Raw genomic sequence first — 25399 nt, 5'->3', positions numbered from 1 at the left:
AGAAAGCAAGAGAAGATGCAAGCTGAATTATATTTTGCCCCCAAGGAGAGCAGCGGTTTCTGACGTTTAGGGTCATATCCTTTTCAACCCGTTCTCTCCCCGCAGGCACCAATGCAGGAAGCACACTGGCACTTAACAGCTGGTGCTCCCGATTAGCAGACCTCAAGGGGTTAAAGTGTTTGCCCTTAGACAGTTGCACGAGTGGAGTATCCAGCATGCCATGAAAGCATGGGTAAAAGCTGAATTCCCTGTTCCTCATGCAATAAATAACAAGCTAGCCAAATACTGCTGCAATAAACTCCATGAGGTGATCAGCAGCAGCTCACAATATTTAAAATTATTACGAATTACCTAATGTTAGCCTTATTACTATTACAATGAAATCTTTCCTCTCGTCTCCTCCCCCTAAACATGGCAGGGGACCAATTTTGAAAGGCACAAGACACATGAGAAGCACTCGGTGGAGGATAATCCCTTCCACATTGCAGCAGCACTGAGGCCACCGTGATGGTATGGGAATGTGACAAAGTTTGTAGAGAGGTGCAATGAGTTTTAATATAGCAGGTGGGAAGAAACGATGATGGTGTATCATTAAAAAGTGTTATTAGGTTCAACAGACTACAGAGATCATGTACCTGAAAGCACAATGATTTTTTTTTCCAGTTAAAATAACATTCAATGTTTGTTAAATGTAAGTTTGAAAATTTTGGCTTAATTGAAGCAAGCTTTGAGATTTTAAGTAATAAGCTTGAACATACTTGCACTGAAAGCAAAGTCAAAAATCCTATTTTATTCATTACTGATAAAAAGTGCAGCACAGATTCTGTGAAACTGATAGAATTTTATATTAAAGCACTATATTAAAAGGAATATTTTAGATTCTAGATGCTCTGAATTTTCTGTATATTTATAAAAATAAAATGATCCTTAAATACTTCATCAAAGTAGTTATTTGTGGGGGGTTTCTTTTTAAATTACCCAAACTGAGGAGTTTCCTTTGTGAATGTTTCACAAATATGTATCACTCATAAATATTACATTAAAAAGGATTTTTCTAGCTGGGAAAAACTTTCAGATCTACAGGCACATATCCTCAAAAAGATACAATTATAAGTCTGCAGAATGGCTATAAATCTGCTACTGTGAATCCTACAGGATAGCTTGGTCATTAGGGTGCTATGTTTAGACGCATTTGACTTCTCTCCCAGCCTGAGACTCTGACTTCCCGCATCACTTTAGTTAAATCATTAGATTCGCCCTATGTTTCACACCATCATTTATAAAATGATCCATTTTTTTTCCTAATTAATTGTTATAAAGGTAAATCCATTTACAAGCTACTCGGATAGTAGAGAGGTGAGGACTGAGATAAATACTCTTTTTGTTGTTGTTTTTTCAATACCCTCTGCACCTTTCTCAGCCCTCTTTCTGTTCCCCTTGATCGTAACGTGATTCCAAAGCTGAATACATGATGTAGGAGTCACGGCAAGCAGTTGTAAATATGGGTTTATTAGTACTGTTACCATTTCTCCTTACGGTGATGATGATGATCTGTGTGGGAAGAAGCATTTATCCCAACATTAAAGAAAAAAAAGGGTAGTAAGAGGAGTACAGAAATGACCAGTCAAGTGCCTTTATTTATGCAGCAGTAAGTATTTGGTTTCATTCTAGAAAGATATTACCTTCTTAATGCATCTTTTGATATTTATTACATTTCACAGATTTTGAATTGGGCCTAAAAGGGCGAAGAGACTTGTTAGGTTAGATTAAAAAGCAGCTTGTTAAAATCTTGAAGGAAGGGTCCCTAATACCGTTCTTTCCACTGATGTTGCTAGAAGCTGAAAAAGATCCAATTAGTATTTGCAAGAGGCTGCTGATCGGCAGCCTTTTAGCCTCAGAGTCACGCAGTCGGGAATGCTGGGGAAGAATCGCATCTAACATTAAGAAAGAGTGAGAATACAAGTGAGAGAAAAAATAAGGGCAAAAATACGGTGTCAGCAAGGACAAGCAGCGGTCTCATCACTGTGTGTCTGCATTTAGGAAGAATACAAGTGTTTTTTGTGTTTGGGTGATGACTGCAAGACTCACACCTGAAAGCGATGCTTCATGGCCAAACCAAGTTCTGCTTTGTGCTGCCTTTCTTCCCTCCCCACATCATCACTCTGACAAATTGGCTTTCTTGGGTTTAGCACAACACTTTCTGTCCCTTTTCTGCACTCGGCTTTGCCTTAGCAAGGAGGCAGACAGTGAACTGTGGAGAACCAAGGACAGACCCCTCCTGAAGAAGGACAGACGCTACCTAGAGCCAGGTCTGCCACAAGCCTAATGCACAAAAAGAGCCTATCTATACTGCTTGCTGTGGTACAGTATATATGGAAACAGCAGTGGGCTCTCTGGGGAGTTAGCAACGTAAATCAGCGCTCACGGCCTATTACACTGTCACAGCTATGGTGTTTCCAGCGCCCATGCCAGCTGGACGTAGCATGGCTATGCTGTAGATTTGCAATGCCCCCAAAGCCCTAGATGCCTCCAGCTTCCCACTGACAGCTTGTAAAGGACGGCTTGCATAGCTGCTCCAGCCAGCGTTTGCCCCATTGAGTACCTAATGTTGCTGCAAAACATTTAATCACACCATATGAGGGGCAAACTCAATCTGATTAAAGAAGAAAGGGTCATAACTAGGGGGAGTGTAACACCACTTCTTCACTGACCATTAGTTTTAATGGCACACTGGTAGTATTTACTAACTAGCTTAGTCTCAAAGGCCCAGCCTCATCTTATCTACTCCAGCCATCCTTGAAGTTCGAATCGGAGTTAGTCATCTCCTCTCCCAACAGCTAAGAGAGAGAGGGAGAGCCCTGGTGGGCAATTCATTTGCCTGAGAATTATTCTCCAGAGGTGTTTATCATTCTCCATCGGCAACTGAGGAGACCTAGACAACTAGGTTAGGGGAGACGCTTAACATTAAATGGTTTATATGGCTAAAGTTAGGTCTAATGAACCCGTGTTGAAAAGAGATGAGTTTTTGCACTGTGGTTTCAGGCTCATGAATGCTGGGATCTGTCAAATCTAATGGTGTTTGAGATCTGTGCTCTGTGGCTACTGCCCTCCCCTTCTTCACTCACCCCCCAGTTTGGAAACCTTAACAGAAATGGCAAAGGAAAAAGCACCAAGGAGCCACAACCAAAAGATAAACCATCTGCAGTATAGTGTAGGGAGTACCATAGGAGTGAAAAATGTTTTGTAAGAGTAACTGCTGGTTGTAACTCTTGGTTTGTAACTGCTGCAATATAAAACAAAAACCAACCAACCAACCAAAAAAAACCAAAAAAAAAACCCACAAGAGTATTTTCTTGCTTCAACTTGCATTGTCTGAGTGCCTTTTAAATAAAAACACCTGTAAATATTAGAGTTGAAAACGGGAGCTGAACAACAGCTACAAACTACAAAAACAAAAACAATTTTCATTTGTACTTATCCAGACATCTACTGCTGTAGCTGCTGAAGTTCTGCTATCGGCCAGGAGGATCTTTTGATGCTTTTCATGGGAAGAGAAAAGCATTAGCAAAAGAACTAGTGAGGGACTCACTTTTAAAGATAACAAAAAAGATAAATGTATTCAGGCTGGAATTTTCATTAAACACTTATTCTCTCTGATATGAACAAAATCTCTGTGCATGTCTGTATGTAGTTAGGGATGGACCCAACCCATACCTGAATCTGTGAACAGTCTTTACTCTCAGTCTAAATACATAAGTGCTATTATACACCCAAAAAAAGACCCAAATTAAAATTTCACTACCATTATTAATACAAAACCAAACAAAACCATAAAACAGACCAAAACAACAAGAAAAAACACCACCCAAAAACCCAATTGGCAAAGGAAGCATACAAATGGAGAAGGGAGTACTTAAAGTAATAAAAGTGAGAAAATGAAAAATATTATGACAGTCATGCACATGCACATAGAGTATACATTGCATAATGTCTTATTGTTTACATATTTTATATTAATATTTTAAAACTGCATTTGCACGTAACCTGGATGTATAAATGTAAGTTATGTGGCTTTATCACTATGCAATCCAAAGGAAGGCGAAAATGAAAAAGGAGCAGCCTGGTATTTTAAAAACTGCTACAGGACACTAATTCTTCTGAGCTTTCACTGATTTACAAGGATAGAAATTCGCTACTGACATGACAGTTTTTAAGCTAATATCCTTTGTCAACGCAGAAAAAACATGCAGAAACCACTCACTGTAACTGCATGCAAATGGGTTCTAATGTGAGACCCAATCCTCACTTCCACTGTGCATGAGACTAAGTCAAATCACAGTTTATACCATATAGGAATTGTTTCTCTGTTACACCTAGATTTTCTCCAAGAGTTAAAAGCAAAAGGAAAATATCTAAATTACTAAATGTGTGAAACAGAAGTTAATGAGCTGTATTCTATATATGGGAAGATATCCTATAATCACCCATGATCACTCTAGAAAATACTATGGCATGCACCTAAATTTAATTTATGCACGCACGCGTGCACCCACACACACAAAGGGGATGATGAGTCAGCAAGGATGGTGGATGTGCTGCTACTGCCTGTGTATAGGTGTTCCCCCGTGTCAGCTCCTATAGAGCTCTAAACAATCTGCTTCCTTCAGCACCTCTTCTACAAAATGTCAGCTAATTACCTCAGAAGCAGTTCATCTCCATGTGCTGAGTCAAACACGAACTAAGTTAAGATGCTGACTGCAAAAATCACATTTCTGAAAACGCGCCTCAGTTTGCCCTAAGAAATCTTGGAGTCCCCTTTGGAAAATGAGAATTTACTTTACAGGGCACTCAGAGGCAGCTCGCCCACGCCAATCTATTAAATTGTAAGGACTACATTTCACATTACTTTCATTTCATGTTGCACGTAGGTGGTAATGCTTTCACGACAGTACATGGATTGAGTATAAAAGATGCAACTACTATGGATTTGTCCTTTAACGGAGTTTATTCTTAAAAGTGACTAAACTGGTCCAGTTTTAGAAGTTGTGGAATAATTACACTTTAGTTTGGTAATATACATTTTACCCTTTAAAGTCAGAAGACTACCATCTTGGTCAATTAAACACTTCTCTTCAAATCATCTACAGACTACTTGCATGAGATTAACTACAAAAAAGTAGTTCTACACTCTGTGTGTAACTCTCCTTTTCCAAACACTTGACAAGCTGGTTCTCAAAGTGATAGTACTGTACTTCTATGACCAGCTTTTCCACTTTTCCATATTCTAATCTACACTTTGTGTGAAAAAAATGCTGCCCAAATTCCTTATCTGCTTGTCTCCTCCTTAGTTTCAGTCAATGACCTCTTGTTTTCAAATTAGTCACTATCTCAAGCTGCTTACTGACATCAATACATTCCTTTCAGGGTCTTCTAACGCTCTATGGGGACCCCCCTTCGTGCTCCCTTTCCCAAGGAATAGTCCATGTCTGATCAGTCTTTCTTCACAATTCATTTGCCCCAAACCTTGAATAATTAGGTTTGCTTTCTACCACACTTTTCTGGTCCCACTTCTTTTTCAATAAAATCTTGAAATAAAAGTCAGAAATATGGCTCTTTTAGGGTAATGCCTGACCACTGAACTATATAAAAGGAAAAAACAAAAACAAAAACAAAGCAACCTACAAAGAAATTACATCAATAATGTCTTTGCTTTTTGTTTGAAATCTCTATATTCCATCTGGGAATCCATCTAAAAACACAGTCCACACAACGTACACCAAGAAACATCAACCAACACCACCTTCCTCATTGTCATTTATTCATTTTATAACCAGAGTTTGTAGAATGTGCTACGTTTTATCTTAATTTTATGAACTATTAATCAATGAGTATAGTGTCAATAATGTGGGAAAACCTTAAAAATTTATGCGTCAACATGTATTTTGCAGAGGAAACAAATACTATTTTTAACAGTTTTTTTTTTTTTTTTTCTAAATAGTGAGGTTTCCCTTAGCATCACAGGCTGGACTGTAAAAAGCTGCCCTATACATTCCCTATACACTTTTGCATGTAGCTGGGGGCCCAGCTCTCATTGTGATTAATTATCTGCTGTGAAATGCTGCAAGAATGAGCACTATTTGCCTAATTGTGTTTCCAGGGTAACTCATTACATAAAAGTTACAATACATAAATGCAGCTTATTTGAAAAACAGGCCTTATAACACATGATATGTTTACAAGGACACTAAGAACTTCCTTCAGAAATTGAAATAGCCACGTTTCAGAATTCTATGGTTAAAATCACTGCTAAGAACTGAGGCAGTCCTGTGGGTAGTACAATAGCACACAAATCAAAAGCTAATTTTTTGGCTTTACCGGCCTGCATTTTTTCCTAGAGATAATCATCTAACTCCCACAAACCTCAAAGAGCAGTGATGGAATAGATTCAAACTTAGAACATGAAAATAATTACATTCTAAAGTCCTGAATTTTTCTGCTGTAGATTCTTCTCAAGAATTTCAATTATTTCTAATTCCACTTCTTGCTCTCTTAACATTAAATACCATTTTTTAAAAACTAATTTCTCCTTTACACTACCTATTCTCTCAACCACTGTGTGACACTTGTAGTATATTAAGCTTTAAATTCACAGGAGAAACTGTATCATGGGCTGAAGAAATACTTTCTCATTCACCAAGAGTATGTCAGAAATAGACTGCTCTTGACTTGTGTCTGTACAACTAAAGACTAGAATATTCTCAGACTTTGCATAAAGACTGAAAAATAAGCAGATTGTATCCATTTTATCATGAATATGGGCAAGTATTTTCTTTCATAAAATCATTTCAGAGAGGATCCAACCCTACAACTTCATTATGATTGTTAAATCCACACAGCAGATAAGCGAAACCTCAGCAAGGGTTCAGATTAGCCAAAATCATTTGATCATGATGAGTCAGAAGGCGAATTAGGGAATCTTTTGTTTTGCCTTAAAATGTCATGGTAGAAACTGCATCTGCTCAGGAGCTGACTCACAAGACCCTCAGACAATAGTGTAGTGGGGGCAAGGAAAGGACTTGCAGAGATAACCTCCACAGCCAGCCCAGGCCAGAGTGTATGCGCTCATCAATTATAATCCAAGGTTTTGAATGGGAGAGAAGAAACCATTGGTTCAGCTTCATTAAATCAAATCTTTTTGCTGGGTTTTAGAATTCTGAAATCAATACTTTAAAAGGATTTTAAAATTCATATTTACCTTCCCTTTCACTCATCTCATTCCATCTAGTTCAAACACAAGAAAATGGATGGTCAGGAAACCCCAAACAGCTGCTAGCTGGATTAATATCTAAAAATCAAACTTTTATCTATACTATCCAAGCCTTTCAGTTCAGAAGAATGAAAGTAGGAATACCCATAATCTTGCTCTTTTCTTTTTCATGCCAGAAACACTTAATAAAAGTATTTTGAAATATATCAAACTTTTAGTTACTAATATATGCCTGCAGGAAAGACAAGAAATGAGAAAATTCCCACTTTTTCTCTAAATCACATCCAAAAAAATCCCCCAAACTGATCAGCTCAGAGTTACTTTGAGTTTGGGGTGAGGAAGGAATATCAAGTAGACTCAACTAAAACAGTTTGTCCTCCCTAGTAACAGAAGATAAAATTTGTAAGTACATTAAGAATGTTAAAATTCTCTGCAGAAATCATCCTTAGAAAAGTCCCTGTCAAAAATCCAGCAAGCATTGTTATCTACAAAAACAATCAATTATCATTCTCTGTACTTATTTAAATCATGAAAGTGCACATACAGTTGAAATACATCATTTCTGAACTTTTCACTCAAAAATAAAACTTGCCCTAAGCTGTCTGCCAGGGAAATTGGAGGTAACTTTGATAACTCTTAAAATTTTCATATTCATGTAACAATGGTATGCTACTGGAAGGCCCATCTCTCTACCATACAGTTTTGTTATTACTTTGACGAGGACAGGATTAGGGCCTGGTAACCGCTCTGCTTATGAATCTAGCAATAAAAATAATTATGGTAATAAACTACATGATAAATAGCAGTGCTGGGTTACTGGAACAACTAAACACAAGGACACACTTGCATTTAAAACTTTCCACTGACACGACACAGGAATGACAGGACTGAATAGACATGGTTGTTCTCGAACTGTTCCAGTTACCTAATAAGATTATTTAATGTAGCTATTTGGAGTGAATACACAGATGCAGCCATTATATTTATTGTGGAGAGGACAGAGAAATTCATTAAAACCCCCACCCAACAGGAAACCCTTCGTGCTGCTGTGCAGAGCCCGAGGGAGGCCCAAGGGCTGGCGAGGCAGCTGGGGCTAGGCTGGGCTTGCTGGGCGTGGGGCTCCGTATGGGACTCTGAGCACCCTCCTGCCACAGAAACCCCTGCCCAGGGGACACAAGGACCCTGAGGAGATATTGCCACCCTCCCAACCTTTACCGTGCACTAAAATAGGGTGCTTTTTTTTTTTTTTTTTTTTTAAGTTCCATTGCTGTGTTTTGGGGCCGTCAGACTGGTGTGGCAGATGTCGAGCACAAAAGCCCTCGATTTTTTTCTCCCTACTTTAGGAGCAGGTTGCTTCCCAGTGGTTTTCAGCGTACAAAATAACACGAGACATGGCAACAGGCGAGATAGTAGAAGATACCAATTTATAACATGCTTAATAGACTAAGTATTAGCACTAATTCAATGAGCGGTAGTGGAAAAAATTGTTAATGACAAAAGCATTTACAGTTAACTGTCCAAGAGAATGTAGGGAAGTAAATCATTACATGAAAAAAGGAGCTCCTTTTCTCCATCTACCCCATTAAAAACCCCACTAAAGAGCCAAGGCATTTATTGATTGCTTTCTACTTTCCCACTGCCGAAACTAAGTACTCCTCTATTTACTTTGATTTAAAAATGCATTATTGTCTACTTTCTAATAAACCAGACAGTGGAACAAGAAACTCAAATTATTCTAAGTTTATTCTTAAAAGTCTTTTTTTTTTTTTTTTTTTTGAAAGACTGAAGGCCTTAATCCTTAAAAGCCTTTTTGAAAGAAATGTTACTAGATGCTGGCCTTGCAGCTGGGCCCAGATTGAAAGTGCACTTACATTTTTATGTTTAGCACTGAAGGACTCTGAAGTTAGCCCTCGCACTCCACATAAAAGCTTTGGAAACGGCATTCTTTGCCACTCGTGCAATTCATTCTCTAAGAAAAGGAAATGGAAAGAAAGATTTCATGTCCAGGGCTTCAGGCCTTTGATCATTTGACGAACATTGGATCCTCAACCTGGGCCTCCAGCTTCTCAGGCCAGACAAAGAGGGCCCCGGCCGCACAGGCTGGGCCGCGATTCCCGCCCGAACAAAACCTTTGGCGGCCGCACAGTGTGACAGCCTGGGAAAGGCCCACCTCAGCAGGGCTGAGATGCCCGCTCTGCCCTTTGATCTTTCATTTAAACCCCAGCCAAAGCACCAGGTCAGGGGATTTCGCGCTGCACACCCCCATCGGCAGAGGGGAGCAGGTCAAGAACAAAATGGGGGTGACCGATCTCCAAAAAGCCCTGTGACGCCTTTCTCTGGCCAGTTTCACATGACTTGTCTCGTATTGTGAAACACTAAGCCCGCACTTAAAATGGAATTTGACATTACATGCTACAATGGAGTCAATAAATGGCATTCTTCAGTGCTTTTACAACAAAGTCAACCCTCCCTTAAGTGGCTGAAAGCCTGAAGCTAGAAAATACTTCTCATTTACTTCTTTATGCAAGTAAATTGCGTATACTTTAAATTTAGTTTTCATTAGAGCTTCTTGTTGCTGACGACTGAAGTGAGCTGAAGAAACACGTAACAAAGGTGTACATTAATTTTACTACATACCATTGCTTCTGTTTTCAAAGACTAGGTTGTCACGTGGACAAGTGCTGCAAATATCTCCATATTCCCTCACTGAGGGAAAACCTATTTTCCAGTAAGCATGAAAAACTGATCTCATCCCACTGGAAAATCTCCAGGACAGGGCTAAGGAGAAGGCAGACACAGGAGAAGAGAAGGCCAACTTCTTTTAACATCAGGAGCAAGTTCCCTATGATGCTCGTGGACACAAAACATACCCCTTTACGTGTATGTGTGACCAGACACATTAACATTCAGAATACAGAGGAAAAAATGCTAAATTCTTCTTTCTGAAGGGGCACCAGGTCATTACGTCCCACAGGACTGGGATATGTGGATGCAATATATGACTGCAAAGCGTGGAGTATATTTTTAAAATACATCTAAAAATATGACTACTTTAGAAGGTTTAAAACAACCATAAAGTGATTAGAAATCAAAGGACTATTATTTCATATAAATTAATTTATGTTATTACAGTTAATCCTTTTTCTTTAAACACAAACACATTGCACACAATGGCAGATCAAGGTAGCTTAAGAACTTAGCACAAGAATTAGAAAGGCTAATGACAATTTTTTATTTTCAACCTCAGAAATTACTCTTCCTCTTAAAATGCAGTTCTATGACAGTGTAATATAAACAGTGTGGGGAAGGGGTATGATATATCAAGTTGACAATTATGTCTTTTTAATATACAGTCAGGTTTACTTGCCCACTTTTACCCTTCTTCCTTTTGAAGACAGCATCAGTATTAAAAATTTGGTTTAATTGTATCATACAAAGATTATTTCAAAAATACAAAAAACGAAGATACCCATCGTTGAAAAGATTCAAAAAACAAAGATACCCATCTTAAGCACTTCTCATTGTGAACCATTTAACGATCAATAAAAATAATGATTCCAATCTCTAGAGGATCTATAGACTTCTACTTTTAACACCTACATTAAGACAGATCATTTCCTACTTCATGAAATACATTTCACTGACAAGGAAACCAAGGTACAGAAAAGTTAAATAAGTTGTTCAACATTGAACATAGAGGGGCAGAACTGTGAACAGAGCACTAGATTTTCACTTATTGAACAGAGCACTTATTTTCAGTCCGCTGCATTGTTCACTTATTTTCCTAAGAGACAATTTTGTGCAAATTTGTGCACCTTCTGCATGGGGACCTATCTGGTACCAGATCTTCTAGGCACTATGGTGCCAATGGCCAGCTACAAGAAAAAGCAATTGTGCTTGACCATTGTGGCTGAGTAGGTGACAATGCTCTGGGCAATAGTCATGAAGCAGCCCAGGACCTAAATCATGAAACCACTAAACAAGGATTGTACAGCCTCAAAGTATCTTCTTCTAAAAACTGTACTAACTATTTAAATGGTAAAGTTAGAAAATGCAAATAGTTCTCAACAGCACAAGAACATCTGCTCATTCACAAAGCATTTGCATTTGGGTTTGTTGTTTGAAATCACTATGAAAATGAAACTTAAGAACATTCAGGAAAAAGTACAATTTGCCTCTAATTTATTCTCAGGTTTTCTGTGAATATTGCTCCCCACGTTGTCATGGCAACACAAGCACATCTTTCAGTACCAACGAAGTAACAAGCCTTTCGATTCTCACCTTTAGCCATTTTATTGAGAACCATGTCAATTAGAATGTAGGTTCCACTTCTTCCTGCACCATCACTGCCAACAGAAAGGGAAAAAGAAAAAATAAGGCCTATCAATGTGCATCTAGACTCAACATAAAGGTACCTGCCATTATGTTACACTGTTACACAAGGAGGGAGAGGACTGAATGAAGGGAAATGTAGGGTACTGAGAAGGGGAGAGAGAGCTTGCCCTGAATTAACACAAGCTGTTCAAGGAAGATTAGCCTGCATGAATACAAGGGCTTTGTTTTGATTTTTTAAGCCAAGTTGTGTTTATGCAATAAAAACATTTTAAGCAACATTGGAAAAGTCAGTAACATGAAAACCCTAAAAGGATCTAATTTTTATTCTTAAAGTGTACATATAATGTGCTTATAGTCACTTGCACTTGAGTTCAAGAACTGCAGAATAAGCTAGACCAGCATATTATCCAGCACTGTCCCAAAATGTTGTGGATTGCATTTGAACACAGCGGCCAGAGTGAATACATGCAGACACCGGTCTAAGAACTGAAATATCTGATTACTGATGGACTGCAGTCTTTCTTCACTATATATCACATGTGATTCTTCTTTTTCACCATTTGCTTCAACTCTTCCTTAGTTGCAACAATCAGAAAAAAATATTATGCAGTTCCTGAGAAACAGCTTTAACTTTTGTGTGCCATCAATCTTGCCTCAGAGATGAGAGACCAAGCCTTGGAAGTGGAAAAGCTCCCTAATGGGAGTTCAGCTTGTGTCCCTTTCAGACATCAACATATAATTGCCAGTGTGATGTTCTTTTAGAGCTGCTGTTAGCAAACATAATTAAGACTTAAGTAAAAGCTTTTTTCTTTCCCTTCCCCCAAATTTTTAAAAGGTGCATGTGTGACCAATTAGGCTGTATATAGTTTTATTAATTAAGCCCTTATTTTTATTGATAGCTCAATTTGTGTACAAGAATAAATGAAAGGAAAAATAATAGAACAGTGTGAAGCACATTATTTCATTCTGTTTACAGGCAGACAGGCTATGAAACTTCATTTTTATTAAGTCTTTGTAGACAGGCTTTTTTTTTTTTTTTCTCTTTCAGTTACTAGATGACTTCTTAGAGAAGGAGGTAATGGCAATATATTTTTTCCTATGGCTGTGAAAGGAACAAAGGCACAATCTCATTAGTTAAGCTGAATGGTGAGAGACAAAGCAGTGATCAAGCTCAATAAAAAAAAATAAAAAAAAACAACAACAGAAAACTACTGAGCGAATTGTAGACATTTTCATCCATCATCATAAGGGAGGAGCAGGAAACTTTAAGGGTCTTCATTCTGTGTCAAATGTTTCTTTTCTTAGGATTCCTAAAAGCAAAGTAAAGGAGCCTGCTCCAGGCTGTTCTCATCTGCAGAAGGCCTCCTGGCATCTGGGGGAAGGTGACTACTGAGCCACTGGTGACACAACACGCTCCCTCTCCTCTCTCCCACAAAAAGTGGAATGTCATGTCAAACAACCTGCCTCTTAGCAGGGCTTTTTTGTTTCTATCTTCCTTGTCTACAAGAGTATTTTGAATAATTACGTACAATGTTCTCCTTAAAACTCAGAACGTCCAAAACCAAACATTAACGTTACTATGGCAAAGTTTTCCATTGACCTACCCAATAGGTTTCGTTTGCATCTAGCAGAGTATGAGGCCTAAAAATAATCTCTGCTTAAAGGATTACTCAATCTGTGGGTTGGTCTCCACTCCCCAACACTGCCCTCTCCTAACCATGATCACTGAAAGCAAATGAAGAAGAAAAAAACTTAACTGAGTGCTAATAAAGTAAAGACTAAATTGGCAGGGAATGCATGGAACCACTACCATTTTGAAGGAGATGATTGAAGGAATCAAAGTACTTCTTATATTTGAAAGGGTGGCCATGCATTCTTAGTTCAAGACACAACATCTACAAAATCACAGGAAAGGATAATTTTATTAGGAAAACAGACCCTAAACATTATTTAGCATTAAAAAAAAGATGATTTATATTTCCTACCTTCAGCCTACCTTACTCTCTGGTTAGTGATTCATTTAAAGTTTTTTTTTTACCCATTTTGTTTTTACCTACATGAAATTCTTGCACAAAAATCTCTCTGAAGCTATTTTTAGAAATTGTACTTGCCTGCAATGAACAACTACTGGACAAGAGCGACCCCTGTAGCACTTGTTTACTTTTCTGAAATAAAACAGACACAAAAAATTAATTAAGCATATTACACACTGTTTCTTTAGCCAACTGTCAAAAATAAGCAATAAGAAAAAGCAAATATTGCAGTCCTTAAAAAAACAGTCCAGTTGATAATTTCCTGATATAACAAGCAGTTGTTACATACATAACCTTGTTTAAAGTTTGCTTCTGCTTTGCTGCTGTAGAAATCTTTGATAACATCCCATTACCAATGTTGGTTAGGCAAATGAAATGATCTCTTTTCTCAAATGTCTCATGTGTTAGCTCCAAACTAAGATTATCACAAGATGCTTTAATTTTAAAGCCAACTACGAGTTCATGAATTTACTCATGAAGCAACAATAAAAACAAAGCTATAGAACAGGTCTGCCAATACGTAAGTTCAACGAAGGAATTAGCTAGTGCTGAAGCAAACCAAGGTGCTCAGTCTAAGAATAAAGCTTGCAAAATTGTTTTAAAACTATTTAAACTGCCCTACAAAAACCAAAATCCCAAACCATCTCTTCTGCTCTAGAATGTATTTTGCATATGAAGTTTGTTACACACCAAAAAACCACCAAATATACGTGCATATGTTAACAAGGCAAACTGAATAAAGGATTAACTGGGAAAGCATTTCCTCAGGAAATCAAAACCTTGCACTTTCCTTGATGAGATGCTTGACTTAACTAGAGCTAGAAGGTCTCCTATATAACCATTTCTTAGGGCAGCTCCATGAGATGGCCAGTCAATCCAATGGTCCCCAGCTTTGCCAAGTGTTGCAGAGGATCCTAACTGCTAAACTGATGAAGTGAACTGCCGGAATTTGGCAACTGTGCTACAATGTTATTATGAAGTTGAAAGCATAACTAACCTCCTGAATCATTTAGTTCTTGGCTCTTCATCTATTCACTAACATCTGTGCTGTTAAAGCATGCATATATCTTTAAACATTGCTTACAGTATAGCCTGAAGATTCCTAAACTTCTAAATCTGACAGGGAGTCTGGGTATTTGGAAGTCAACGCAAGGAGGCTATGGAGATGCTGATGATGTCCCATGAAACTGGGTTTTCACATTCTGCCTTTTACTGTTGAAGATTCTAACCAAACTTGATAACAATATTAAGTTCTCTTAATGATTCCCTTTATACATTAGGATTTAGGATTTTTCACAATCCTTACTCTCTTCTGCTCATTTATGTAAATTCATATCCACAGAGACATTCTGTCTCTTTTTATATTCCTTGTATGTAAGTAATGCAATAGAATAACTTTCTCCTTTCTATGAAATAAATGGCAAGCCATTGAGAAGCACCTGACTTTGGAAATTAAATGGGACAATTATTTGTCCATAAACGCACACATACACAGGCACTACCAGGCAAAACTCTTCTATAATTTCAGTGACTTAAGCTGCAGTAGAATTTTTGCATGAATGAGTCATTCAATTCTTGATGATCATATCTGAGGATCAACTCCTTATATACAATATAAAGCCTGGTATTTCTTTTTTACCTCATACCGTAAACTGTATTTGAAATGTCTATGACAACATTTGATACAACGGGTCTGTATTCCCCCATGGTCATCTTTCAGCCTCCCACCATGTGCACTAGAAAAGAGCAGTTTCTGCACTTAAGGTATTACATAAAAGCTAATAATTACAGAGGGGTATTTACCATTTCTTTTTCTGCTTATGTGGTTCCTTTGTTCCCTGTATGGCACTACTATACTTGCATGTTGTGACTAGCCACCTACCAAAGTCCTAATGTACTTTCAGTGACAAACTTGAACTCAACCTATCAGAAAATCAGACAGCCAGAGACGCATGTTAGGGAAAGACACCTTATGTTTACCAGTTTTATTAAAAAGTTTCAAACATTTTCATTATCACACATTTCAGAAAACACAGTAAAACAAAGGGTTTCAATCCAGCTGGTTCATAGTTTTGTCTACATATAGTTTATGAAAATATTTAGAACTGCAGCAACGTCTCATGTCATTCTTAGTTCTGGCTAATGAGAGTGAGCTGAAAATTCATCAGTAAGCAAAGTTCTTGAATGTTGAAGAAAATATATATAATATATATATAAACATATACAGGAAGAATTAACTTAGAAAGAATGATTAGTAATACAAACCAACCCTTGGCTCATTGAGTGAAAAAGAAATCATCATGCAAACCATCAGCAAGCAAAGGTCAGAGGTCGTTAGAGGCTCAGAAAAGGGGTTTCCCACATTGTCCCTGCAGCAGAGTCACAGTTTCCAATGATCACTTTTGTGACTATGCAACTGGGCTCATATTACTAGCTGCAACATCACAAAAATGACACTGGCAACCGCTAATTAGCTGGCAAAATAAGAATTTGTCCATTTTTAAAGTGAGCAGTGTTAGTAAATGCCATTGCACACAGCAAGAAGTGATAGCATAATAGATATATATTTTAAGCAAAGCCCTCACATGTGATGCTAATTATCTTTTAGCTTAGCAGTCCCTCTTTAAAGTGTAAATGTGCTCCCTCTGGGCTCAAGAAATATTTAATTACACATATCAGTGCATGACTAACAAGCTAGTCCAGAGCAATAATGATTGGTCTATTGTTCAAAATGAAATTAGGACTCCAGAAGCATTTAAAACTGACCAGTGATTTCTGTAGTAGCCTCACCTCTCAGGGACTGGCTTTGGCACATATTTTTGAAATAGGTAGATTAATCTCTTTTTGGCAATTTATACCTACATTATGAAAGTATGATAGATTATTCCTCAAGGTTTAATGCATCTGCTAAATACTAAAATCCTGTCTGATACAAAGTAAGAGAAATGTAAGCTTTCAGTTTTCAAAGAGACTTGCAAAATTTACTTGAATAAAAATTATAAGGTCCATATTCCCACAGACTCTGGGCAAGGTAATTTTGGGAATCCAATTTTTCTTGGTGATGAATTATAAAAAATAGAGGGTTGGTTATGTATATGCTTAATTTCATATATGTATGTGAATATATAAATATACACACATATCCATATATATATACAAACACACTGAATGCACATAAAAACATAGATAGATTAAAAGAAATGAGAGCAGCCCCTTCCTAGCACCACCTTACTACAAGTATGGCAGCGCTGTCAGACATTTATTCAGGGGACTTTATGACTCAGCTGTCATAATCCAGCAGAGCTCATACTTTAAATAGGAAGCTTCAGGTGCAAAACATGTATTGTATAAATGAATTCCAAATACATTCCTTTTTTTTTTTTTGTCCTTAAAAAACCAGCAACATTAGATGACCAAGAAAACTGAGATTCATAGACCAGCCATAGTGCATGCCAAAATTCCTTTTCAGAAGGAATTTTACTATGCATTCAGTATTATGAGTTCATCATACAAAATCTGCACGCAGCAAATGATTACGGTACCCTACGCTGGACTGTGAATACATATTAAATGAACACTCGGAATTCAATTACATCTTAACAGGTTCATTCCCATACTTGCTTTAAATGGAAAGAATGGCAGCTCAGCTACTTTTCTCATCTAGTTATAATTTTGCTTTTTCAAAGTATCGCACAACACTTCTTCTACACAGCTATTTCACCCTCACACAGTGTCACTAAACAGCACTTTCCTTGTGACGTGAACTATGATTTACTCTAGACCTAATCCTGCAGTTCATGCACTGACCGCAATTCTTACCGAACCAAATGGGAGCTGCGGTGCTCCAAGTTTCAGATGTCCTAGCTGATTTGTAGTCTAGCTAGAACTGATAGCAAATGTCCCACTAAATTAAAAAAGGGGCAGAATTGGATGCCGGGTTGCACCACTGCTGCAGCCTTGCATGGCTTAGTGGAACCCATTCGGCATTTTCACCACAACAATTCACTACAGGCAACTCCCACAATGCCAAAAGCACAGGAAAGTCAACATATAAAAACCACATCAAAATCTGTATTTGAACCCAGAGAAGAAAACCTTGTACATTCAGTTTCAGTGTCAACTCCATCCTATGGCCCTGCTTCCTTCCTCCTCTATTGCTTTTGTGGTGTGACCCTGGAGCACGTCCGGATGTTCTTACCTAGCCCCAGTTCACAGCGACTGCTGCACTCCTTCACTTGACCTGTAATGTGTGAGATGACTCTCTGCTCTAAAAAATCCTTGCCATACACACAAGAATACTGATGGATAAAGAGTGGCGTTTAGCCCTCAGTTTTTAAGGGTAACGTTGCCAACAGACAACTGTGCAGCCAGCTCCCGTTGGACATAAGCCAGCTTCTCCCCTCGGGTGTCGATGCGTAACTCCTACCAGCATCAGCCAGAGCTCCAAGCGCTTACTGAAAGAAACAAGTTTGGACCTTTTGAGCACTGAGCCCTGTATAATCACTTCAGGGGGCTGTGGATAATATTGTAGCACGGAGAGGAAAACAGGAGATCCCCGAGGCCGCTTGTGGATTGAGAACCAACTCCCCAAACCTCCTGGAGATTCTTTTCATTAGTCATAAGCGCATCGCTGTGGATTAGCTGGTACATGCTAACACCTACACGCGATGCACTGGGCATGGTTTGCAATCAAGAAAAGATTATTTCACTCCAGTATTTATCATGCATGGCTTTAATTTTCAAATTAAAATTTAGATAGACACAGCAAACATTAGAGAAGGTGACAAGGACTTTCACAGTTTTTGCCTTTGCGTGTTTCTATTTTAGAGCCATGCTGACTTCCTTTAAAATGCCAGAGGGCATGCTTTGTCAACATTTCCCTCTGCTTTCTCAAATCTCCACCTGTCTTCAGCCAAAAAAAGTCTAGAAGCTTCACTGTGTGATCCTCACAATCAAACGCTACCATGGGAATGCCATTATTGCCATATGACTCCATTGTGACTTTTTTTTGAAGTGTGCTCATGCTACATATTTTATTTGTGAGATTCCTGCGATAAGGATCATAGGGGAGCCACATAAAAGGCTTGGAAGTTGCAGATGGCTAAATACTTGGAAAACAAAGAAATACAGAAGCACTGAAGAGCTGTACAAAGGGAAGAGGGCATCAATCTCTAAATAGGAAGTGAGTATGTCTATTTGTGAGGCAACACCAAAAATCAATCTATTGCAGATTTTTATGTTAGTTTATCATTGCAGCATCACAGGCTGAGGGCACTCTTTCAAAACAGCATTACTTAAAGCACAACTAGGAGTACAGACAGTTCAAGTTTAGTTCCTCAGATTTGGATCGTCTTAAATAAACTGCCATACTTTGTGCTTTACCTGCGGAAATCCAGAAGTGATCTCGTGGAAGCAGGAACTCTCTGATCGTTCCAGCTGAGGAAATGGAACTGTGTCACCGTGCGGGTCTCGTTCGTCTGCAGGTTCTTCAAGTAGAAGCTCCTCACTAGGAAATCCTCGCACCAGATGTGCTCAGAAACAAGGTTTACCTACACCACAAAGAACAAACGGGGATCAGGGATTTTGCTTGCAAACCGCATCTTCAGAATTGCAGGTTTGAGATGCCTTGGATGAAGGAAATGCACCAAATTTTATTAGCAAATTGGCCAATGAGGTGAAAATATTTTTTTTTTTTTTAGCAATTAATGTTGTTGTCAGGAAGGGGTTCGCTGCCACTCCTATTTCATTGAAAACATTAAAAAATTACTGTCAGTTTTAATGTAAAAGAAAAAAAGTCCCTAAATTGAAACCTGATGCTGTTATATGAATACAAAAGGCACTCCCTGGAAATACATCAGACTGCTGGGTGCTTTCCACACGAAGATGCCCACAAAGCATTGCTCAGGCCACTCTGAGTGATCTTAAAAATCTCACAGGAATTCACATGAGAAGTTAGAAGTCAAATATTTCACCCACGTAGAAAAATAAGCATAAAAATACAGCTTATTTTCAGAGTTAGTCTTTTTAGAAAGTTTTTTTTTTTTTCACATGTTGGTTTAAATGACAATATTTCTTCTCATTTTCCTACTCATATTTGGCATTATGTTGTTATTTTCTTCCTCTGGTCTGTTGGACAACTGGAAAAACACGACAGCCATTCTCTGGGTTACACTTCCAGAAAACGGGTGATATGGTATTTTGGGGTAGCAATGCAAAGCAGAAAATAAAAATGTGTATTTATTGTTGTGACTGAGGCAAGAGGTAAAAATAGATAGCAGCAATTACTAAAGCTATACAGAGGCTTTTCCACAAACATATGCATATGGCTTTCCTAGGGCAAAATTCACTAGTTCTAAAAATACTAATTTCCTATAAAATACAAATACGTGCTTTTATATTTCAACCACTTGCAAAACCATTTTAAAGACAAAATCATTGTCCTTTTTTTTTTTTCCCCTGCACCACTTGGCTTATTATTTACTAGATTTTACCCAGCGCAAACTACCTGGCAATGAAAACGACGCCCAAATTTCCCACAAATCTAAAACTACTCAAAGACACACCGAGGGGATATAAGAGACCTCAACTCCACGTACAGCTCAGATCAGCTGAAACAGCATTTCGCCCCGTATGAAATCGAGCCATACCCTTCCTGTCACGTTTACAACCCGGCGTTTTGTTTAGGTACCTCGTAGATGTGGTAGAGGTTTGACCCTTCGTCTGGCCAATAGTGGTAGCACTGCTTGACTCCGTTTTCCGCGAGGGGTGTCAGCATGACAATAACGACACAGCCGTTCTCCCAGACCATCTGCAGACAAAGAAAGACACCGTGGCCACATTGTGACTGCCTAATTACTGCGTGACATGTATAATTACTGCACTCAGACACACAATCAAAATTTATTCCATTCACAGGAAATTTATTTCATTTTCATTAGACACTTTTACTCTGCAGCTGCTTTCAAATCCCTGAATAAACTGGCACCATATTTTGCAGGCGTCCATGAAATATTAAAGAATTTCCAGCAATTTCAATTTGTGTCTTCTACAAAATCTCTCCTCTTTCTCGGTACTGTGTTCAGCTGCTTTTCTGTCAAACTTTCAGATCCACAAAGGAAATACTGAACAATGCTTGCAAAACACACGGCTATGTGGTGTTTGATAGTAAACACCAAAGGAGCACAGACACACCACTAAGAGCATATTGACCTGCTAAAGTTGCATTTGCCGAAACCCGTTTGTATCTTCAGTCCTGTTTCTCTTTACAGTGTGCCACAAAGCAAAAGCTACAAAACTGCTGCGTTGCTGAAAGAATCATAAAAGTTGCACCTGAACAACAAAGACACAATTACAAAAGATTTGTTGCAAATGTGCATTACTTTCTTACTTTCTCTTTATTCTCCTTTCCTTCCTTCTGTCTCTTTCTCTTTCCTTCTTTCCTTCCTTCCTTCTTTCCTTCCTTCTTTCCTTCCTTCTTTCCTTCCTTCCTTCCTTCCTTCCTTCCTTCCTTCCTTCCTTCCTTCCTTCCTTCCTTCCTTCCTTCCTTTTTTCTTTTTTTTTCATTCTCTCTCTCTCCCTCACTCCTCTTCCCTCTTTTTATTTTTCCTTTTATTTTATTTTTTTCTCTTTTCCTGGAGCTAGAAGGGAAGTCCAACCCATGCTGCAGACCGTGCACTGTCATAGAACAGGTACAGCAGAAACAGAGGGAAACTCTGTATCTTCACTATCAGCACAATCTCCTACCAATTTAGACTAGCCATGGCACAGGATACAGGAATCCAATGCATCCTCAGCTAAAAGATCTGTGGATGCCTCACACAAACAGCAAAACAAGCAGAGATGCTCTGGTCTGCTGCATCTCCCTTCCAAACACAGCCCATGGCTGAACAAAAAGGCTCCTATGAATTAATACCAAACAGCATAATGACTAAAAACTGTTATTATTATGCTGTACATTGATGTTATATTTGCATACAACTTTCATTGTCTTTTTGCTAGCATATAAAATTACTGAATGAAGAGTAAACTACTCTTTTTGTGAAGGGTTATGTTTATTTCACAGAAATATTTATAAGCAACTGTATTGACATGTAAATTTTGTAAACAAAAAAGGCCTTTGTCTAAACTGTGCAAAGATGAGATGATACATTCAATTCAGGATTATTTTTTTTAATTACATATCAAATAAAAGGTTTCCTATTCATGGATAATGATGTTGTCTTCTCTTTTAAGAATAGCTTGCATATATAGAAACAAATAGCATTTTTCTTTTTCTTTTTCTTTTTTTCTTTTTCCATTTTGTAACATAATTGAAACAACTTTTAAAAACAGCTTAGAATTATTTAGAGAAATTAATCTAGGGTTTGCACAGAATAGGGCTATTTATAATTTATATAGATAGAACTGGGGAAAGAAATTGTAGTTGGATATAAGGAATAGAAAAGCATCTCTTCTTTTCTTTTTTTCTCTTGAAAAGATTTTTCAAATAAAACTATCTGTAATCTGCCCATCCTCCTGTTAAAAACTGACAATACTGCAAAAACACCAAAAAATGCTATAAATTGATAGATAATTTATTTTTTCAGACAGATGTAGATTTATCATTTGTATCTTTTTTTGTCTTTGCATTTGTTTTAGACCGCAGCTGGCAACCTTCTTTGTATGTAAGGAAGATGAATTGGTCTTCATTCATTCTATCATAGTTTCACCTTTTTTAGTTAGCAATCAGACTAAGATCAGAATTCAAAACATGTATCTTACTTTAAAACTAGCCCCACTAAATCAGTACTTTCATCACATAACGATTTAATGTGCCTCTAGAAGGTATAGAAGCTCATTGAAGCCATTACGAAAATGAGGAGAAACACAGTTTTTATGAGTGTAATAAAAATACAATGATCTAGACCATAAACTAATCATCTAGCACTCTGCTTGTGCCACCCAAGTGTAACATTATAAAAGCCCACTCGTTTAGAGAGGAATCCTTACAGTTTGGCAGCCCTGTTCATTGGTTCAGAGATACAGCATTTCATTAGAGAGGGGCTGTCTGCATCTCTGAAGATTTCATTAAGCATAAATCCAAATGAAAGTTAATTTAAACAAACAATTTCAAAGTTACTCCAGGGTATAATATTTCTTTTAGGTCATAGCGCGAAAATGTAGAAGTCAAACCTACTAAATCAAGAAGGCAATACAATGTAGTGGCATCATCCCTGTTACAAGCAATTGTCACCACATCTCCCGTGCTTACCATTGAGATGGGATCTTTACCAAGACTCACAGGCTGCGACTTGAGGACTACCACTTTTTCTTTGTTTCCTTAATAATTTAAGTATTAGACCGTTGGGATGTTATCTTTATTTCTATCCAAATAAAGCAGAAGAGGGATGAGTCAGAGGCAGTTCACAGTTTTATACTGTGGCCAGTTCATCGCCCCATCTTTAACTTGGTGATGGGCTGAGGAACTACAGCTCCTAACACCCAACACTTCTCTGTGCCCAGTATGCAGACAGGGCTGTGTGCTCAGGAGGTGGCCCCAGCCAGTGTGTCTCCGTACTGGAGGAGCAGGTAGCAGAGCCTCAGTCTGCACAGCACCAGTACAGCTTTTGGGAAGTGCCTTTGCTTACCAAAGTGACATTTCAGCTGCGCTCAGAGGAGAAAGGAGGAGTTTCAGACACAAATTCACAATAATTCACATAATTCTGGATTTTGTATGCCTTCACAATTGAAAGTAAGCTACTGTATATGATATAAAAATAAAGAGAAAGTAAGGTCCTCTGGGCAGAGGCTTTTCTTTTTAGGTATTTGTTGTGGAGCCCATCAAAATTAAGCCTTAGGATCTAAGCGTTAACTACTGTTAGGCAAATAACCATATAAAACTAAACTTTTCTAGATCACTTTGCATAGGCAGCTTCATGTTTGTAATTTATGGCAATACTTGGAGGAAAAGAACGTTGAATGGAGTCTTCTGAATGAAAGTGATAAAGTCTGAGTTATGCATACGAGCTAACTACGAGTTATGCATACGAGCTAACTACAGAGCTCTGCAGTGCATGCTTTGTGGAAAAAGGAAGACTGTATAATTGTGTGACATGTCTACCTTCAGCCTATATGCCACGTTAATTATCTTTAATGAGGTTCTGCTGTATGCATCATTCTCAAAACATTCCTTAGAGAAGAATAACACCATCCCTTTCCATTTATTGCAAATTAAAGGCTGAATTCTGCAACCCAAAGATGAGCAGTGCATTTGACATCCGCAGGATTCCCTGTTGATGAAACCCACCACATGGAGAGACCTCATGCTGTGGCTATCGAGCATGCCAGTCCCATACAAAGGACTTCTGCATTGGGAAGAATTAAATTTAGTATGAATTGCTTGTAAAGGAGCACAGAACTGTTTTTTTCAAATAAGGAGAAAAATCAAGTCACAAATAGAATCAGCGCTACAACTGCCACAAATCCTGTAAAACAAATGTTTTTGAAAGCTTGTATTTACAAATTCTGTTGTTTACTAGCTTGTAAATAAAATAGTTGATACGAATCCTCTTATTTTTGTCAGACACTTGATCATTTTGAAGCTTCTTTTTGTAATTATGGATCCACCCCAAAACCCCTTTTCAGCCATTTGCTTCTTTGTTTTAGTGATAGGGAAATGATAAGATATGTGTTCCAATCAGATGCTGTTCTTTTGACAGGGGCTGGTGGAGAAGTTTCTAAAATGCGATGATTTAAAAGTAGAAAATAACAAGGATAATCGGTTAAATCCAGCCTGTTCACTAAAAATAACAGGCTAATCACACCAGCTGCATTCTGAAAGAGATCTCCAGTAAACTGAAGAATCTACCTTCTCTGCCTTTTAAGCTTCCCAAATAGTTGGTAAATGCAACTGTTTGGAAGAGCAGAAAACAAACAAACAAAACCCAAATAATTTCTAATGATGATAAAAAATCAACACGAATAAACACAATTCCTAAAACTACAACAAGTAAGGTATTATCGCTTACAGGATTAGATTATGTACATCCTATTACACACCTCAACTGTATTTTATTTCAAGTTCTCCACTGGAAATAGAAAATGTTGAATTGAGACAGTCAGAAAATGTTATTTTCTAGACTATTTTAACAATAACCCTCAATGTTTTAATTGGTTTTAAAGAAAAGAGGGGAGCTTTTAATTAAAAAAAAATATTTTGGGGGATTTAGAATTTGGATTCCTTGCCATTCCAAAGCAAGCTTTTTGCAAAATATTTTGGCTGACAATAGCTTCGCATTTTGATGTGAAATGGGTCAAATCTGACAAAGTCAGTGTCCGTTTGCAAAGTCACAGGTGTGCCAGAGGACTAAGAAAATCTGTAGTTTTAAAACTTATCTATCAGCAATGTATGTTTAATTAGAAATTACAGTTAAAAGGACATTTTAAAACATGAAGCGAATGGAAATCATTCCATGCACCACATGAAAACAGTACTCCATGTTGAAGTTACACACAGTTGAATTCAGGAGCTATGACTCAGAGCTTTCCTCACCCTGGCCAGGAGCAGCCACACTGCAGCAGTGATGACTTCAGAGAAGATCGTATATAAGCAGGTGGCAGTCAGGCTGGCTTCATGCATTATGCTCCTGCTGTTGCAACAACCCTTGTTTGGAAGTCAATTAGGAAGGCAGACTCAAGATGACTGCATGTGTTGCTGTACCTTCTGCTGTCTCTGAGAGACGTGAACTGCTCTTATTCTTCTCAGTAGACTGATAACTCAAGCCTT

The 25399-nt window shown here is 38.0% G+C and overlaps 1 protein-coding gene across 4 annotated transcripts in view; it reads right to left on the bottom strand.

Annotated features, from left to right (window-relative positions):
- PTPRN2 (protein tyrosine phosphatase receptor type N2) overlaps positions 1 to 25399 on the bottom strand; it is a 648013-nt gene that overhangs the window by 13808 nt on the left and 608806 nt on the right. For all 4 annotated transcript variants that reach the window (XM_083823703.1, XM_083823704.1, XM_083823705.1 and 1 more), the window contains 4 exons: positions 20324 to 20443; positions 19018 to 19184; positions 13714 to 13767; positions 11549 to 11613 (listed from right to left, as the gene is read on the bottom strand). In XM_083823703.1, coding sequence (XP_083679829.1) covers positions 11549 to 11613; positions 13714 to 13767; positions 19018 to 19184; positions 20324 to 20443 — 406 coding nt within the window. The remainder of the gene's footprint in view (positions 1 to 11548; positions 11614 to 13713; positions 13768 to 19017; positions 19185 to 20323; positions 20444 to 25399) is intronic.

Source organism: Anser anser (assembly GCF_964211835.1).
Source record: "Anser anser genome assembly, chromosome: 2".
Classification (NCBI taxonomy): Eukaryota; Metazoa; Chordata; class Aves; order Anseriformes; family Anatidae; genus Anser; species Anser anser.
Note: the sequence above shows the minus strand (reverse complement) of the source record. Positions and strands in the feature narration are given on the sequence as shown.